Below are 17523 nucleotides of genomic sequence, written 5' to 3'. Positions count from 1 at the left end.
TTTACTTAGTCGTCTCTATTTTATGCTACCTAATATTTATAAAGTAAATTGTGTTAGAGTTCAACTGTGCTAGTTGGGTCTTTGAATTATAGAGTTTCAAAACAAGACTTACACCATTTAATTATTTACCTTGCAATTGATTAACATATTAATCATGAATTTTGGAAAAATTAATTTTTTTTTGATACAATGAAAAAACCCTCCTCCATGAATTACATGGTTCATTAACTTTTCTTGCACTTGGATTTCAATAGTGATATTAAACAAATTGAATTTTAGGTCTATAATGAAATAGTGTCACTTTATAAAATTAAATGAAACTTGAGGAAACTCTAATCTATAAAAAAAATTATTATTATTTACAAATTTATGTGGTTTCATTAGTTAAAACTCAAAGTGAATTTACAATGAATTTTTGCAACTAATATCTCAAAAAACATAAATAAAATTGATGATATCTAAAGTTGTTCGAAAGTCAAATAATCAACGTTTGCTATGACAAAATTTATAGTCTAACAACCTTCATGCCATGTTTAACAACTTACAAGAAATTGTGGTATCGGAAATATGAGATTAAATCCACCTTCATTTAGACTCGGGAGATCTATGGGTAAAGAAAGATTGGTAGATTTACTCATTTATTGTAACCCAACAAAGAAAAGAAAATTATTTTCAAACAAGTCCTGTTTGGAGAGGCAGTGGTAGTAATGCCAAATTTGATATTAAATATATATGATTTTAAGAGGCAGTAAATAATGTATCAATGTGTGCATTATGTATATATTTAATTTTAAAGCTAGTAAATTTATTATAAATTTAATAGTGATATTAAATATATATAATTTTCAAATTTTAATTTATGTATAATAATAATTAATTATTTATAATCAAAGAATCAAAATTTTAAGGGTGTTTTTGTGCTAATTGCAATAGGGAGAGAAAATGGCAAGATCTGTGTAGATATATAGATTAGATATGAGTATTTTTGTTAAGGCTATTGAAATAGAATTAAAAAAAAATATATATATAGTTTAAACCGTTAACTAAAAATTTTCAAATTCCATACCACGACTATAGCATAAGTGAAATGGTACTTACCTCTTGGACTTAGATGATCAGACCAAACCACAAGTCCACAACTGATCCATTGACTTAGATATTTTATCATTGTAATAACGATATTCGATGTTCCATCATGCCTGGTAAGGCTGGTAGCCAATAGAGCATATGTTGAGCAAATTAAAAACAAAAGAAAGTGTCAAATCAACTTTATTAGTGTCACCTTTACCTATAAAAAAAAAAAAAAACTTTATTAGTGTCACGTGTAGGCAATTTGTAGGTAGGTTGACAATGCGCAAGTGTTGAAGAGGAATTGGTGTAGAAAATTGTGAAATATCGTGGAGAGATGAAGGATTATAAAATATTAGAGAATTTGTAAGAATTTGTATATTAAAGAATATTATAGATGCGTATAGAGTTTTGTAAATATTATAAATATCTATATAGTTAGATAGAAAATTCTAAATAGTAAATCTTAGTCATTAATTGTAACATAACTAAATCATCAATATGAAATAGATGGTTATATAAGGGATGGAGTTTTCAATTCTAGTCAACACATATGCTCAAAGTGAGGGTAGAAGTAGAACTGAGTAGGTGTATTAGCTTTTAGCTTCGATATTAATACATTTACCTCTTATTCCGAAGATTAAAGCATGTTTTCATTTGCATATTGATATATTTAGTTTGGCAAAGTTTTAAAAGATAAGATAGTTGCCAAATGGAAAGCTTTGTCCTACATCTAAAAGCTGAATGGCAAAGTTAAGTTAACCTATTGTATAGTCTTTTAAAAATTTTATATTTTCAAAAAAATCCAAAAATAATAATAATAATAATAAGAATAACAATATTTGAACCATAAAAATAGATTAATTAAATAATATAAAAATTTACAACTAGGTATATTTAAGGTTGCAAATCAACCAAATTCGAGCTTCAGTGCATTGGGCTTGTTCTTCTTAAATTTTAATATTGAAATCCCCCAGCACATACTGCATGAAAGATACATAAATGAGAAGGATACATAAAAAAAAAGGTATAAATAATTTATTCCATAATTCGACCCCAAAAAAAAAAAAAAATCCCTATATATATATATAATGGTAAAATGTAAAAATTCCCTGAACAATTAATTTATTGCAGTTAAGGATAATCCGGCAATTAGATTGATCAAAAAAATGCAAAAGACAATTTTTCCCTTATTTAAAGGACATAGTTTTGGCACTTGTACACTTGATAGTATATGATGTGGAAGATGTAATCTTAGGCACTAATGAGAACATGATAACTCATCCCGACACCCCTCACCCACTTTCTCTCTGTACAGCCATCAACACTTCCAAAGAAAAAAAAAAAAAACCAAAGCAATCAATTTCACACAGAGAAGGATGCATACACGCATATATGTAATTATCGGTCAGAGCCGGTCAGAGAGCCAAGCCCAGAATACAAGGAATAGATCTGAAATCCATTCCTAAGGGGCAAATTTGTGTATGGATGTGGTGGAGTTGTTGTGGCGGTAGGGTTGAGGATGAAATCGAACTTGTGATGAGGTGGATTTGGTTACGGATGAAATCAAACTTGTGGAGGAGGTTTGCCCTATCTCTGAATCCAATTGCTGAACGACGCAGATCGGCTTTTTTCGCACCACGGGAAGTCTCGTTCGTACAATCACCTGTTTCCGACTCTTAAAATTTCCCGACAAATCCAGAATCACCATGGACAGCGGCGATTGTCCTGAAAACCTCAATCTCCATGGACACATGTTTTTGTAAATTATTTTACATGTATAGATTCTTTTACTTATATTTTTAAAAATAAAAATTATTTTACTTAAAAATATATTTAAAAAAAATATTTTAGATCGAAAAATGTCCAATTTTGGTTCAAACACAATTCAGTAAAAAAAATGATTTAGGATTTATTCATTATAGGCATGTGTTTGTAGTGCAACTTATATACACTGGATGAGTATTTTTGTCATTATTATCGAGAGGGTAAACAAAAGTGGTTATATGTTTGACCGAAAATTTGAATACGGCTAATTTCTAATGTACTATCATTGGCTCTTGACAGTGAGGGGGCAATTGTGGAATTTAACCTCTTTTCAAATAGTAGTTTTGTAGTGGTTTTATTCATCGTTCGATTTAACCAACTTTGTCGAAATTACCAAAATACCCCTCCAATCTTCTGAAGCGTCTTTTAATGCATCTCAATAGATTGCCGTTGGTTTTTACAAGTTTCAATGGCAGACAAGAAGAAAAATAAAGAAGCGAAGACAAATAAGAAGAAAAATAAAGAAGAAAAAGTGAGATATATATATATATATATATGTTCATATATATGATTCTCATTTTGCCTTTTTCCAAGATTTTCACTACGTCATATAATTAAAATTACATCTCATGTCACTATTTACAGGCTGTGGTGGTGGAATTTAGAGTTTCAATGCATTGTAATGCATGTGAAAGAACGGTTGCCAAAGCCATCTCCAAAATAAAAGGTTCCCCTTCTCTCTCTCTATATTATATATATATAGACTATATATATATATATATTACTATATACTATATGCATGGATCAAAAAAATAAAAATAAAAAATAAATAGAAAATTGATTCATGCATTTTGTTTGTCATATACTATTAATTTTAATTTCATGATCATGAAATGAAGGGGTGGAGAAGTTTACGACTGAAATGAAGAAACACAAGGTGGTAGTGACGGGTCGGATAAATCCACAGAAGTTTGTGAAGAAACTGAAGAAGAAGACGGGGAAGAGAGTGGAAATTGTGGGCGATAAAAATGAATCAAAAGGTGAGGGCAAGGAGAAGGATTTATCATTGGCCACAGATCCATTGCTAATCGATTGTTGGGGGGACAGTGAAGTACTGTATACCATGTTTAGTGACGAGAATGCAAACGCATGTTCCATTATGTAGGCAACAAATTTCTCTAGGCCAAAGTTCAATTTTTGAATGTCCTACGTTAATTGATTGTAATAGAAAGCAGATTAATTGAATACATTCATGCAACTGATCGAATTATCAAATTTATACAAACACAATTACTTGGTTATGAATGTCACCATTTAGGATTTGGCACATTAATATGCAGATAGAAATTGAATTTCTTTTCAGAAATGCATGGATTTTGTTCTTGCATAGAGAGGAAACCATTTTAATGTATCGAAGTACTCTGGATTGCCGGAGAAATAGTACCCTCGGTTAATATTAATTTACAATTTCCTACAACTAAGAAAAAAATGGTGTTTATATACTTAAGTTACATAAAGCGGGGGCGAGAGTGAATCCGAGAGCGGGAGTGTGAGAGTAGCAAAATTAAGTCATAAATAATGAGAATTTGAGTCAGAGCGCCTACAAAATGTGAGAGTGACACCCGTTAAAAAAGATTCTGCAACTTAGTTTATATATATACAGCTTGTGAAAGATACAAAAACAGAACATATTGATATTGGAGGTTGTTTGATGAGGTGTTTATCACTTCAAAAAGAGAGTAACTAATAAGCATCATGTATGAGGATTTAGTAGTGTTGGTTGGACACTATCTTCTAACTAAAGATGATCCAATTATGTGTAGGCAAATAAGCAGAGACTGATAGCCTTTTTATCAATAAATAGCATACAATGGGTGGCCATTGCTGTTAGGTGCATAACCAAATTTTATTTGATTTGATAGCTTTTCTATCAATAAACTTCAATTCTAACCATTCAAACCTATCAATAAAATTCAAATGTATATAATATGTGAGGCCCTATTCAGTATGCCTCCTTTTAAGCCACATAATTTATATAATTAGAGAACATACATTTTTTTATGATATCATATATGATATATTAAATGTGTCTTTTTGATTCTGTCATAATCTCCACCCACACACCATAAATATGCCTCCTTTTAATCCCCATGGTTTTTTTTAGGTAAATTTGGGTGAGTAATCCACATGATTTATGTTTCTTTGCAAGAAAATTCCATCATATGGTCTTTCTCTATAATTGGAGGTCTCTCAAGTCTCAACTCTGCCCAATCAGAATAAGATTGCATTCATAGACTTTAAATTGATATGGACCAAAATTGAAAGTCAAGGGTTCAAGTGGTGAAAAGGGCACGTTTTGGCGTGTACGTTTCGTGCCAGGATATATATTTCTCTAATCTAAATTAGAGTTTTCCTCTGTGTGTGGAACTGTTGTTGATGTAGAAGTCATTATTAAAGAAAGTCAGTATGATAATTAGGTATGAACTGTAGTTGTGGAAAGTTTTTTAAGATTTAAATTGGCTTTCAATATCTAGTTGTGGCCTTATAGGGTGTTTAAAAGGAGATAAGAGGTAGGAAATAACCTAACCCACATGTAGAAGGAAAACCATTTCTCATCAAGTATTTTCCATGTAAAAGACAACAAAAAAGTAGAAACTTTGGCACAAATCTATATATTTATAGTCCTAATCCAAGTTTCTCATTGTAGAAGGATCCATCAACAAGAATTTTATTGCATTATGTATCATGTAAAGATCTTTGCTATTGTACCCTTTGAACTTTGTGTCTAAATGATTTCTTGCATCCATTTTTCTTTCCTTCATCTACATTTCAATTCCTTCAATCCATATAGATACAAGTCCAATTGATTTTGCACCAATGCATCTGATGCTTTATATGATTTGGGCCGATCCTGTAGTCAAGCACCACCTAATTACGCCGGTAAAATTCACATTCAGACCAGACAATTCTTGCCACTAAATTGGAAGGTTTCCACTTTCTTCATTTTAATTTGTTTTAACTCAAAAAAATTGAAAATTCCAGACATCTTTTCTGTTTAATCAACTGAATGTTTATGTTATATAAAGCTGTGTTAGTATAATCATCAATTAATGTCAAACTAAAGAAAAGCAGAATTTGATTGCCAATATATTTAACCTTAAGAATGATTTGACCAGCTAACAGTTACAAAGATTCTATGTAATTCTTTCACATGTTTAAGCAGCAAGAGATCCTCAGTATCTTTCAGCAAATTGGTGCTGCGGGTTGATACCTCGGATTTAAGTTATTTAACTACACTGGGTTAATATCAACAATACTTTTTTACACAAGGAAAGAGTAAATTCTTTCAGTTAACATATTTGTACAATGTAGAGAGAGATGAAAACCTGGCATCTTTTCTATGACATGATCTCAAGAGCTTCTCTTGTTTGTCCAAGTATATTGAATATAGTTGCTGCAATATGAGCTGGTGTAAGACCGGCTTGGGCAATTTGGTCAGCCGGTGATCCATGGTCAATGTACTGATCAGGAAGAACCACTGGTCTCCACTGCAAAGGATTTTCAAGCACACAAAATAAGTATTCTGAAGCAGAGTGTTAGCTTTGTTGCAATAACACAAGAAAATAAATAAATAATAGATCATCGATTCCTCAAACACACTCAAGTATATGATCACCTTGCATTTTAGGTACACGTCATTCAGAGCAAGTTTTAACACCTCAAGAACATTCCATTTTAAAGTCTTACCAATTTCAAGTCAACATAGAAATTGAAGCAATCTCAAACTTGGTGTACCAACCATAACAAGCCATAAATTAAAAGCTTAATTTAATTCATACCTTTGTTGTTCCATCAAGAAGACCATCAAGGGCCATGAACTGAGCAACATGAGAACCAAATCCCCCAATTGATCCTTCTTCTACTGTAACCAAAACCTCATGTGATTTTGCTAGGCTGCGAATAAGAGCATGATCCAATGGTTTGCAGAAGCGCGCATCTGCAACTGTTAATTGTAAACCATGGGATTCCACCAAGGAGGCTGCAGCCAGACAGCTCTGAACTGCTGCTCCGTAGCCCAAGAGTGCCACTCTTTCCCCTTCAATTAATATCCGGCCTTTTCCAACCTGTTGCAATGTTTCAAACCATATACTAAGTCAAATTTTGTTCAAACTTTTTATGATTTTCTTTAACCAGGGGAATGGAAAGTGGAGGGTCAGTTGAACCATACCTCAAGAGGAATGCCTTTGTTTCCTGGTGGCAGCTGTACACCCACCCCATTTCCTCTCGGGTACCGGAAACAACTGGGCCTGTCATCTATGGCAGCAGCAGTTGCAACCATGTGAAAAAGCTCCGCCTCATCGGAAGGAGCCATCACTACCATGTTTGGGAGGCATGCCATAAAAGTGACATCGAAAGATCCACAATGTGTTGGACCATCTGCTCCAACAAGACCAGCTCTGTCCATTGCAAATCTCACTGGAAGCTTCTGCAAATCCACATCATGTACTACCTGCAGTATAAACCAACATCATGTTCATAAGAGAATCCAGCTACAGTTTAACATGATTTTATACTAATATGGTATTAAAATATTCTATCTATATCTGCTAAATTAAAAATAGGTGGAAAATGCAGTTGGTTTGCCTGGTCATAAGCCCTTTGCATGAATGATGAGTATATTGCACAGAAGGGTTTTAAGCCTTCACAGGCCAGTCCTGCAGCAAAAGTAACAGCATGCTGTTCTGCTATCCCAACATCAAAACATCGAGTAGGAAAGCGGCGAAGGAAAAGATTTAAGCCTGTTCCACCACCCATCGCAGCATGGATGGCAACTACATCTTTGTCTGCTTCTGCTTCTGCAATCAAAGCCTCGGCAAAGTAAGTTGTGTAAGATTGAGTTTTAGCACTGGCTTTGAATTGCTTTCCAGTTGCAGGATCAAACTTGGCCACTCCTGAAAAACAAAATCAAAGCATAATTAACTACTTCACTCTATTTCTCACAAAAGATCATAGTTGTTAGTATCTCACATTTCATGATATAAAACACAAAATTTTGTAGGTTTTAGAGGTATGTCGATATGTATTTCTAATACGTGCACCAAATTGGATGTGTCTGGCAATAAACATATCATACTTGATAAGATGCATATAATTCACAATACATAAAATAAGTTCCATTTTGATCGTCCTTGAAATTGTTTAAGCAAAATTAATTTTAGACATACCTGTACTGAAAAAATATCATAACATCATCCAAGGGTACATTCATGTTCAAAAGGAAACATGTACTTCCAGTTAGTGCCATGACTTTCAATGTTAGATCACAAGAAATAAATTATTGAACCTTCATTTGTCATGTAAATGAAGGCATTACATGGTTTGACTATTATTTATGATTGATTAGATATTTGTTTAATAATTCTTTTCATTTATAACATGCATTAAAATTATCTTATTACACGATTTGGGAAATATAGAACTTTATACAAGAAAAAGAAAAAAGGAAAGGAAAAATATTAATCGTAATTCATTTTCTAACATTCCATATTTACCATGGTACTTGTCTGCAGCTTTCTCTGCATATGGATATCCACGGCCTTTCTCAGTGACTACATGAATCAGGACAGGACCGGTTGTTTTGGTGCTCTTAACCTCCTTGAGAATGGCAATAAGATCATTTATGTTGTGACCATCAACGGGACCAATATAGTAGAGTCCAAGTTCCTCGAACAGCGTTGATCCAGAACCACTGATCATCCCACGAGCATATTCATCAACTTTGGCAGCCAATTCATGCATAGGCCCACCAATTTGTTTGGTAACTCCCTGAAACAATCTCAAGTGCCTCAATTTAAAATGGTTTTAGGATCAAAGTGGCTTCCCTGTTCTTACTCTAGTGAAGGACTACTAACCTTTGCAACTTCTCTTAGTTCCCTGAGAGGTCTGTTTGATTGCAATCTACTTAGAGCACTGCTCAGAGCTCCCACAGGTGGTATGGGCCCATCTAAAGTAGCAGTGGGTAAAGAGACCTGTTTGTTGTCATTAAGAATAACAATCATGTCGGAATCAAGGTACCCCGCATTGTTCATTGCTTCATAAGCTTGACCTGCTGTCATGGCACCATCACCTATAACAGACACTACATGGTTTTTTCTTCCTTTGAGATCCCTTCCTACTGCCATCCCTGTCCATTGAACACATAGCACAGAGAAAACTTAGAAGATGAATTCAACATGGGCTCTTAACTTGGATAAAGAAAAAAAATATATTTCAGAAAAAAAAGGAGAATCGTCATAATAGTGATGTTAATGTGAAATACCATTGAAGGACAGACATGGCATAATATAAAATAAACAAAGCATTAAAAAAAGAAGAAGGGCTAGCCCAGTGCATGAGGCTCCTACCATTATGAGGTTTGGGGTGTTTGGGGAGGATTAGATGTACATAGCCTTACCTCTGCATGGCGTGAGTCCAATCGAAATACGGCACGTGTGTGATCATAATATTATCATAAAAATTCATAATCAAGCCCTAAATGTAATTAATGGAAGTAGTGAACCATAAATAATGGATTTTGTCAAATATTTTATAACATTGAAAAATATTATCCATTAAATATGATCGGGATATGATATAAAACATTCTACTTTAGTAGTCATGTCATTTTATAAAAATAAAAGAAAATTGATAAGAAGAAATCATTAAAAAAATAAAAGGCACGAGCCTGAGGGTTGACAGCCTAGGGCTTTTTTGGAGCCTAGGCACACCTTTAACAACTATGTACTGGAATATAAAACATAAACACTATTCCTTGGACAAAAGTCAAAAATTTGTTATCAACAAAGTATCAAGCTTTTCTTTTCTCAGGGAGAAAGAAAAAAGAATGGTAGTGGGAAGCATTTTGAATTTGGAAGATATGCTATTCTACAGCACTAAAAAAGATCTTAAGCTGAGTAATTAATAGCTAAGAGTTTAGAATATTGGAGATGACAAATAAGTCTAACTTATTTAGTATTATAAATCTAATTTCAAATCAATATTAATCTATGGTAAAACAGCAAATTACCTAAGCCTGCTGAGATACTGGTTGAACTATGACCCGTGCCAAAGCAATCATACTCACTCTCCGAGCGCTTAGTGAATCCTGACAGCCCATTTGTCTGTCTCATTGTGTGCATTTTATCTCTTCTCCCAGTCAATATCTTGTGTGGGTATGACTGCCCAATATATATTGGTATCATCAAATTAAGGACAACTCTGCTTATAGTATTCCTTGTTTTTGCTAGTAAGGAGAATATAAAGAAAAGACTGTCACCTGATGACCAACATCCCAAAGTATCCTGTCTTGAGGACAATTGAAGACGTAATGAAGAGCCACCGTGAGCTCCACAACGCCAAGGCTCGAACCAAGGTGACCCCCAGTCTTCGAGACATTGAAGATGACATCAGAACGTAACTCATCTGCAAGTTGTTGCAATTCCTGCATCAAAGGTTGGCACTAAATTAAAGGTTCCATATGCAGATATATATTATATAGGTATCCATTATTTAACTATATAAATGTATAAATATGCTTTCAATGGTCATGTACCTTGACAGACAGAGTTTTCATCATTCATTATTTAAGTATATAACTTGTATAAATTATTCTCTTTTTTTTTGGGTAAATAAAATAAACTTGTATAAATTTGCTTTGGATAGTTATATACCTTCACAGACAGATTTTTCATGTGAATTGGATAGTTGATAGTGTCCAAGAGAGGAGTGGCTGGTCTTTGTGAGTAATACTGCCCTCTCTCTGACAGTGATGCCCAAACCCCACCAGGCCTTTTCTTGACCTGTGCACCAAATCAGTACAAAAACAAGAGTCTATTTTAATTATTTTTATCTTGAACTGACAATTAAAAATAAAATCAGCACCACATGAATAAATACATAAGCATACATACACAAACACACACATAAATACATCATTTATGTACTTGGATCCTTCCTCGATATAACACGACTCAATCTCCAAAATAAAAATAAATAATTGACCGAGAATCAGTTGGCATATTGATATTCCAAACCTGATTGAGCTTTTTGCAAGAACAACTACAAAACAAACAAATAAAAAAAAAATAAAACTCGAAAAAAAGAAAAAGAAAAGGAAAATTGACCAAAACCCAGTTGACATATTGATATTCAAAACCTGATTGAGCTTCTTGAAAAAACAAAAAAAACAAACAAACAAACTCAACAACGGAAGGATGAATTGACGAAAAAAACCTCCTTCCTCAAGATATACATAACATGACTCAATCTCCAAACAAAAAAACAAAAAAAAGGGAAAATTGACAAAAACCCATTTGATTCTGATTGAGCTTCTTGTAAGAACAAAGAAGAAAAAATTACTCAAAATCTCAACAAATGAAGGATAAATTGACCCCAAAAAAAATTCAGTTCTTACAAGCAGCAAAATGGGTAAGCTTTAAAAGAGTGTCGTGTTTTTAAAGATACGTACAATCCAAACCTGATTGTGCTTCTGATGGAATTGACAAAGCAGATCTGTTCCCCAGAACACATGAGGAGAGATTGAACTGTGCTTTTGATTATCTGAAGTTACTGCCCGGTTAAAATGCCCAGGAAATGAAAATGTAGAGAGCGCCATCACAGATATGTCTACAACTGTAGAGTGAACTTCACAACCCGCTCGATTGATAACAGATTCAAAGAAAAATAACCCACAAATCCTTCAATCAACTTTAAAATCCTTGCTTTAGAGATAGAAAAATAAAAAAAGGACTTCTAGAGAGAAGGAGAGGCCTGTTTTCCCACTTCAATTGCCAGTAAAAGACTGTTTTTGGTGGCCTTAGACTTGTAATAACATTCACACATACATATACAAATATATATAGAGAGAGAGAGAGAAAAGAGAGAGAGAGATGCAAGGCGATGAGTGTGGAGATAATGGGCATTATTGAGTGACCAATTTGGTGGACTCTTGAGAGGACTTGTGCTTTTGCTGGTGCATTTATGGTCGGTCTGTACAGAACCAGCGTTATTGGATTTTCTGGGTAGGCGTTTTCTGATTGGGCCACGTCATGAGAAATCACAAACGGATAGCAATATGTATGCTAAATTGATAGATAATGTGTGTCCCTTTCCATTCCAATTTCCTAGTGCTTTGATTGACCCTTTTTTTTTTTTTTTTTTTTTTTTTTGAAAGATTGACCCTTTTTGCTACCGTGGCTGTGTTCACATCGTGCTCAATTTAGCACCCTACGTCTTACCAAAATATTTTTGAGTCCTAGACGCATACTATCCAAACTCAAATGTGGAATGAATTGATGATAGACTCATCGGTGAATTTGTCCATGAACTTGGTTGATGTTTACCTTAATTGATTGTAATACCAACTGCTGGATGTTGAATGCTACAAAGATTTAAACTTAGCTTTGCACCGGATGTTATGAAACACTACAAATTGAGTATGTTTATGAATATATTGTAATTCTGTTTTGATGCTTTCATTAACACTATTAGTAGCAATTGTTGGAAGTATGGATTTAGTTGATATTTACCTTAAGTATATGTTTTATCAACTGCTGGATGATTGGATAATATACACCGGTATAGGACGGTAGTATACTAGGGACGGTTTGGTTTAAAAATACCAAAACCTACCTACTCTGGATTAAGAATTGGATTAACTAAAAGTTAAGTCCTATTGATTGTAGTGTCATGGTAACAACTAGTTGAGCGACACTACTAGAATACAAGGATGGATTTACAAAGTGAGGGGACGGGTGTGGGGGAAATTTAAACAAGACCCGTGAGGAAGAAGGGTTCTATGCTAAATAATTTTGGATAAAAATGTGAGTTGTTTTGCTAAACAGAGATGATAATGGAAAAGGAGCTCCCCTTTTGTCATTTAAGTGATGATGAGGGGTTCTCGGCTAAAATGTGAGTTAATTTGCTAAACGAAAAGGGCAATGTTAAAGGTTGGCTCCCAACTCTAAACCCGTCAATTATCCTATGATAGGGAAAAAAAGTTAATTGTAAAAAATTATTTATGATAGGGAAAAAAGTTAATTATAAAGAAGGGATAGATTATAATATAAATGAAATGACTATGGAAGAAAGTGTCTCATTATTTTTCTATTGTATTTTTATTTTCAAAAAATGAATATTCCAATGTTAAAAATTTCAAGTTTTGACTCCCAGCAATTTAATGGAAAAAGTACAAAGATTTTCACTCTTTTTCATTTTCTTTCATTAACAAAAGGATATGTAATAAGTATTACTCAGAAGGAAATTATATCTACTCATCTTTTATAAAATTATGGAATACATTTATATTAAAAATACAACATCGTGTTACATCATATTATAATATTATTAAAATAAAATTTTAACACATTCATACTAAATATCCAACATTTATAAAATATATTACTATATATTATAATATTATTAAATCAAGAATTTAATACATTTACATCGTTGTTACATTCGCATAATGTAGAATTTAATACATTTACATCGTTGTTACATTCGCATAATTATTACATTGCATTGGGTAATTGGTTGGTATGGGTATACTAGTGTATCGTGTTCACCCTGCGCACGTTAGCGTTGACCGTTTCTCTGCTCAGTAGACTCCAATCAAGAGCCCTAGCTAAACTCTAGTTTGAGAAATAACCAAAGCAACTGAGAGGAAAAAAGGTACTGAGATGACTAACCACTGCTACTTTTCTGTGTGGTTGCCGAGAAACCTTGAGTAACCAGGAATTGCCCAGCTTAAAGAGTCCCAATTTTCATTTTTTTTCCTTGTATTTTCTCAGCAACCAAACAGATTCCAATTGTTCACTGAAATTTTCATTTCTTATTTTGGATTGATCAGAGGCTATTGGATCCATCAGACTTGGAAATGGCGAGCACTGTGAGCCCCGAAGGAGATCCGATCCCCACATCGGCGGTATTGATGGCGGTGTCGAAGCACATAGCGACGAAATGCAGAAACGAAAACTTGGCGTTCCTCAAATGCAAGAAAGACGATCCTAACCCTGAGAAATGCCTCGACAAAGGCCGCCAAGTCACTAGCTGCGTTCTTAGCTTGTAAGTATTGCTTTTTATTCTTCACGAGACATTAATGCAGCTCACTAGTGGTAGAAATTTAGGTTTTAAATGAATTGAATTCAGTTTTTCAGGTTGAACATTGTGCAGGTTTTTTAATTCATGAGATATTTATCTCAATGGCATTAGGAATTTAGGGTTTTTATTCTCTGAATTTGATTTTGCTTTTAGTTAAGGTAGCGTGTGAGTTAAATTCAGTTTTTCAGGTTGAAATTTGTCCAGGTTTAGTGTAAAGATGATGAATTTCTTGGTCTGACAATGGTTGAGTTGACTATATGTAAAGCTGATTTTTTTTGTGTGTATGTGTGTGTGTTTTTTTTTTTTTTCTGAAATGGCATTGCAATAATTCTGGAAAGTTGAAGCCTTGTTTTCCTTATTTTATTTATCTACTTATTTGTTATGTTTGACAATTTGAGTTTGCAATATCTCCTCATTCAATTAACACACTGCAAAGCATTATCATGCATCTTATAAGTAAAAAAAGGCATCCCCTTAGCAAAAAAGTGAAAAACAGTATAGACCTAGAATTTATACATACATACCACCAAATGGCAATGTTTCCAGATTAGGATCAGTAGACTCGTCTAAGGAAATAGCAGTGCAACTCAAAAGCTAGCCCACATTACAATATTAGACTGCAGTTTCTAAAGCATCCAGGAACAAAGAATTATAGCCGGGTAGATTCCTTTACTATTTGATCCGTTTATTTGATTGAGATGTCTTACCACACTGCAGAGAAGCGAATCTGTGCTGAACAATAGAAGTAATCTCAGGGAGATGGTTGATAGGAATATTTTAATATCATACTGTTTCTCTCCTTCCGAATCTGGTAAATAGTGTCTTCTAGCAATAGTTGACATAAGAAATTCTGCAAAGCACTAAAGCTTTACCTTTTATATTTATTTTGCATTGGATTTAGTACCTTGCTGAGAACTGCGAGGCCATAATAAACCAGTCCTCAGGGTTACTAGCATCTTTACCCGATTTATTAATTTGCAGCTGGAAATTTGATGGTTGTGATCTTCAATCAAAGTCTGCAATATACAGAACTACTGGTTCTAATAGAACCATATTTGAGGAGCATATCTTGAGTAATCAACCTTTCCCTTATTGCAATTCAGAATGAAACAATGCCTGGGAATTAATTTAGCATACCAGCCAAATGTGGCCAAGTTACCACTTGACCTTGTTTTTGAAAGGACTCCCATCTGAGTTTGTAATTTATCACAAAGAAGTTAGGCTTCGTTCCTGAAGTATTTTATCTTTGCTGGATTATTAATTTCTTACTTGGTATCCAAAAGATTAATCATAAAACAGCATCTCAACATTTCTTAGTACTGTTTGATTTCCATTTTGTGAGTACTTTACTTTAAGAGAGAGATGGAGTAAAATTTGCTCTGAAAAACAAAATAAGTACTTCAAAATGCTAGCAATTTAGTTCCTGAATAAGTTAGGGTGATTTCCGGTTCTGAATTGAGAGGGACTCGAATTTCTTATAATGAAAACAAAACTGATATAGACTCAGTTGTACAAATGGTCAATGTATCGTGTTTGTACGACTTATTACTTGATTCATCAGCAGATGAGACTGACATTTTTGGTGAGCTGAGCTTCTTTTCATTATTCTTGCCTTGTTTATTGTTCATTTGAAACAAATTTTGATTCTTTCGGATTAAACTGTATCATTGTGTGACAACCCCGTCTCCCATTTATTAGAAAATCATTCACATTAATTTTTTTCATTCATGCGATTATATTGTTACTGAGCTTTTTTTTTTTTACTTTGATCATGACACTAAATTGAAGGTTGTCTACCTTAAAAATAAAGTAGTAAATAGGACAAGTCTTAAAATAAATGTTGTGTAGCTGCAGAATTATGAAAGGCTTCAATTATTTACCATGCTGATTGCTGACTGTTATTAAGACTTGTTGTTTTGATGTTTTGTCCATTTTTTAATGTAACATCTTAGTATTTGATTTATAAATACATCAATATAATGAAGAAAGGGAAAACTTGAAAAGAAAATTGGTCGTCAAAGATAACGCAATTATAGCCAATATGATGAAAAACCCATTGTTAACACTATCATTTTTACTTCTGATCTTTGTATTGGTACATGAATAACAGTTCTTGGATTTTGATCCGTTGGCTCTTCAAGGCTACAATTTTGGAATTAGACCCGCTATTTTCCTTCAGATGGAAGATTTACAGTATTTTACTAGCTCTTTTCCTTCCCGATGATGATTTTTGTCACCAATTTGCGATAAGTTTACTCAATTAAAGCCTTAGTGAATTTGGCTTGAATTTCAATATGGAACAAAGCCTAAGTAATCCAAGACCAATTGATTGCATTTTCCATTGAATATAAACCTAATTCTCTCTCAATCTAGGCCTTCTTGTTAGTTAAATCAAGTTGAAGCTTTATTCTCATCAAGTTTTGGGGTTCAGCTTAAGGAAAAATATAGGTGTTAGTTGTTACACTCTTGATTCAGACGCCTAAAAGGTCAAAGTGCGCATTTGACATAACCCTATACCCTAAATCTCTAAGTGATAGATTCAAAAAGGATTAGACATTCTCCTGGTTTGGTTGAGGCAGCAGAGAGTTTAATTCCTTTCCATGCATAACGAACCAGGTAGCTATTAATTGCACTGATTTCTTTTTATTATATATATATATATATATATATATATAATAAGTATTTCTTTTTATCAAAATTTGCCTCCCATTATGACATACAATTGATTTTTAGAGAACTTGTGGTATCTGTGTGTGTGCGCGTGAGAGAGAGAGAGAGAGAGAAATGGTGGGGAAGTGTTGACTCGGTAGAGAGGTATTTATGGGAAGAGAGTGAGAAACAGAAGACATGTGCAGTGTTGGGGCAAGGAACTAAGAACGGGTGGTAATGGGGGCGTCCATTTATGAAGTCAGAGAGGGTTCATACCTCATTGAGCATACCTTTCTTTGTTGCCTCTCCTAAAGACATCATCTCTCTCTCTCTCTCTCTCTCTCCATGGACAGAAGTTAAACTTTGGCTTTTCTTGTAATAATTTTGAACTTCTCTGGGTGATTAAATGATAAGAAATTTGCAAAGTTTGTTATTACAGAAAAATAATGATGTACTTACAAAAAAGTACATGATGTCCGAAAGTGTTCCTAAATTGCATGATACTTGGCTCTGCAGGCTGAAAGATCTGCACCAGAGGTGCACAAAAGAGATGGATGCTTACGCCGGTTGTATGTACTATTATACAAATGAGTTTGACTTGTGTCGCAAAGAGCAAGCAGAGTTTGAGAAAGCATGCCCTTTGGAGTGATTGGCAAATGATACCAGAAATCTCATGCCCTTAATAATTTACGCCAGTATGCAATGAGCAGTTTCTACTGTTGCGTGCATGTCAAATTGTAGCGTCTCCTGGTTTTCGAATGCCATCTTCGGTATGGTAGAAATTGTTGTTGAGAGATGCTTTTTAGCGGCAAGACAATGCTACCTCTGTTCGTATCAGAATTATTGATAAATTCTGCTTCCATGTTGGTGCATTTGTTTGGTATATGCAATAGATATCAT

The 17523-nt window shown here is 33.8% G+C and overlaps 3 protein-coding genes across 7 annotated transcripts; 2 read left to right on the top strand and 1 right to left on the bottom strand.

Moving 5' to 3' along the window:
- Positions 1-1909: 1909 nt before the first annotated feature.
- Positions 1910-11851, bottom strand: LOC132275225 (probable 1-deoxy-D-xylulose-5-phosphate synthase, chloroplastic). Of its 4 annotated transcripts, none has more exons than XM_059776660.1 (11): positions 11342-11851; positions 10545-10673; positions 10151-10315; positions 9902-10052; positions 8748-9019; positions 8388-8661; positions 7480-7787; positions 7064-7345; positions 6675-6959; positions 6222-6383; positions 1910-2051 (listed from the first exon to the last, which is right to left on the bottom strand). In XM_059776660.1, exons 1-10 carry the CDS (start codon positions 11486-11488, stop codon positions 6234-6236), a joined length of 2163 nt encoding a protein of 720 aa, XP_059632643.1. In that variant the 5' UTR covers positions 11489-11851; the 3' UTR covers positions 1910-2051; positions 6222-6233. The 4 variants fall into 4 exon arrangements, with proteins under 4 accessions (XP_059632643.1, XP_059632642.1, XP_059632641.1 ...); XM_059776659.1 differs by lacking the exon at positions 1910-2051 and adding an exon at positions 4211-4435; XM_059776658.1 differs by lacking the exon at positions 1910-2051 and having other exon boundaries at positions 5955-6383.
- On the top strand, positions 3454-4125 carry LOC132275226 (heavy metal-associated isoprenylated plant protein 19-like; the record flags this gene model as incomplete). Its single annotated transcript, XM_059776662.1, has 2 exons — positions 3454-3562; positions 3735-4125. Coding segments are annotated over 2 exons (375 nt in total), but the record flags the coding sequence as incomplete, so codon positions are not given.
- A 1592-nt stretch (positions 11852-13443) lies between the features above and the next one.
- On the top strand, positions 13444-17506 carry LOC132275224 (NADH dehydrogenase [ubiquinone] 1 alpha subcomplex subunit 8-B-like). 2 transcript variants are annotated; one of them, XM_059776656.1, is made up of 3 exons: positions 13444-13545; positions 13724-13938; positions 17140-17506. In XM_059776656.1, exons 2-3 carry the CDS (start codon positions 13751-13753, stop codon positions 17270-17272), a joined length of 321 nt encoding a protein of 106 aa, XP_059632639.1. In that variant the 5' UTR covers positions 13444-13545; positions 13724-13750; the 3' UTR covers positions 17273-17506. The 2 variants fall into 2 exon arrangements, with proteins under 2 accessions (XP_059632639.1, XP_059632638.1); XM_059776655.1 differs by lacking the exon at positions 13444-13545 and having other exon boundaries at positions 13552-13938.
- The last annotated feature ends 17 nt before the right edge of the window (positions 17507-17523 follow it).

This window comes from Cornus florida, unplaced genomic scaffold (genome assembly GCF_030987335.1).
Source record: "Cornus florida cultivar Cherokee Brave unplaced genomic scaffold, ASM3098733v1 CherokeeBrave_3.0.0_Hap2_Chr09, whole genome shotgun sequence".
Classification (NCBI taxonomy): domain Eukaryota; kingdom Viridiplantae; phylum Streptophyta; class Magnoliopsida; order Cornales; family Cornaceae; genus Cornus; species Cornus florida.
The sequence above is the reverse complement of the archived record's forward strand: the minus strand, read 5'-3'. Positions and strand labels throughout refer to the sequence as shown.

Excerpts from the sequence above, each read along its gene's own strand:
- LOC132275225 (XM_059776660.1), bottom strand. The coding sequence starts at position 11,488 with ATGGCGCTCTCTACATTTTCATTTCCTGGGCATTTTAACCGGGCAGTA. Across the intron at positions 10,053-10,150 it reads TTTGGGATGTTGGTCATCAG|TCATACCCACACAAGATATT; the intron begins GTGACAGTCTTT and ends TATATTGGGCAG. Across the intron at positions 8,662-8,747 it reads AACTAAGAGAAGTTGCAAAG|GGAGTTACCAAACAAATTGG; the intron begins GTTAGTAGTCCT and ends AGATTGTTTCAG.
- LOC132275224 (XM_059776656.1), top strand. The coding sequence starts at position 13,751 with ATGGCGAGCACTGTGAGCCCCGAAGGAGATCCGATCCCCACATCGGCG. Across the intron at positions 13,939-17,139 it reads ACTAGCTGCGTTCTTAGCTT|GCTGAAAGATCTGCACCAGA; the intron begins GTAAGTATTGCT and ends TTGGCTCTGCAG.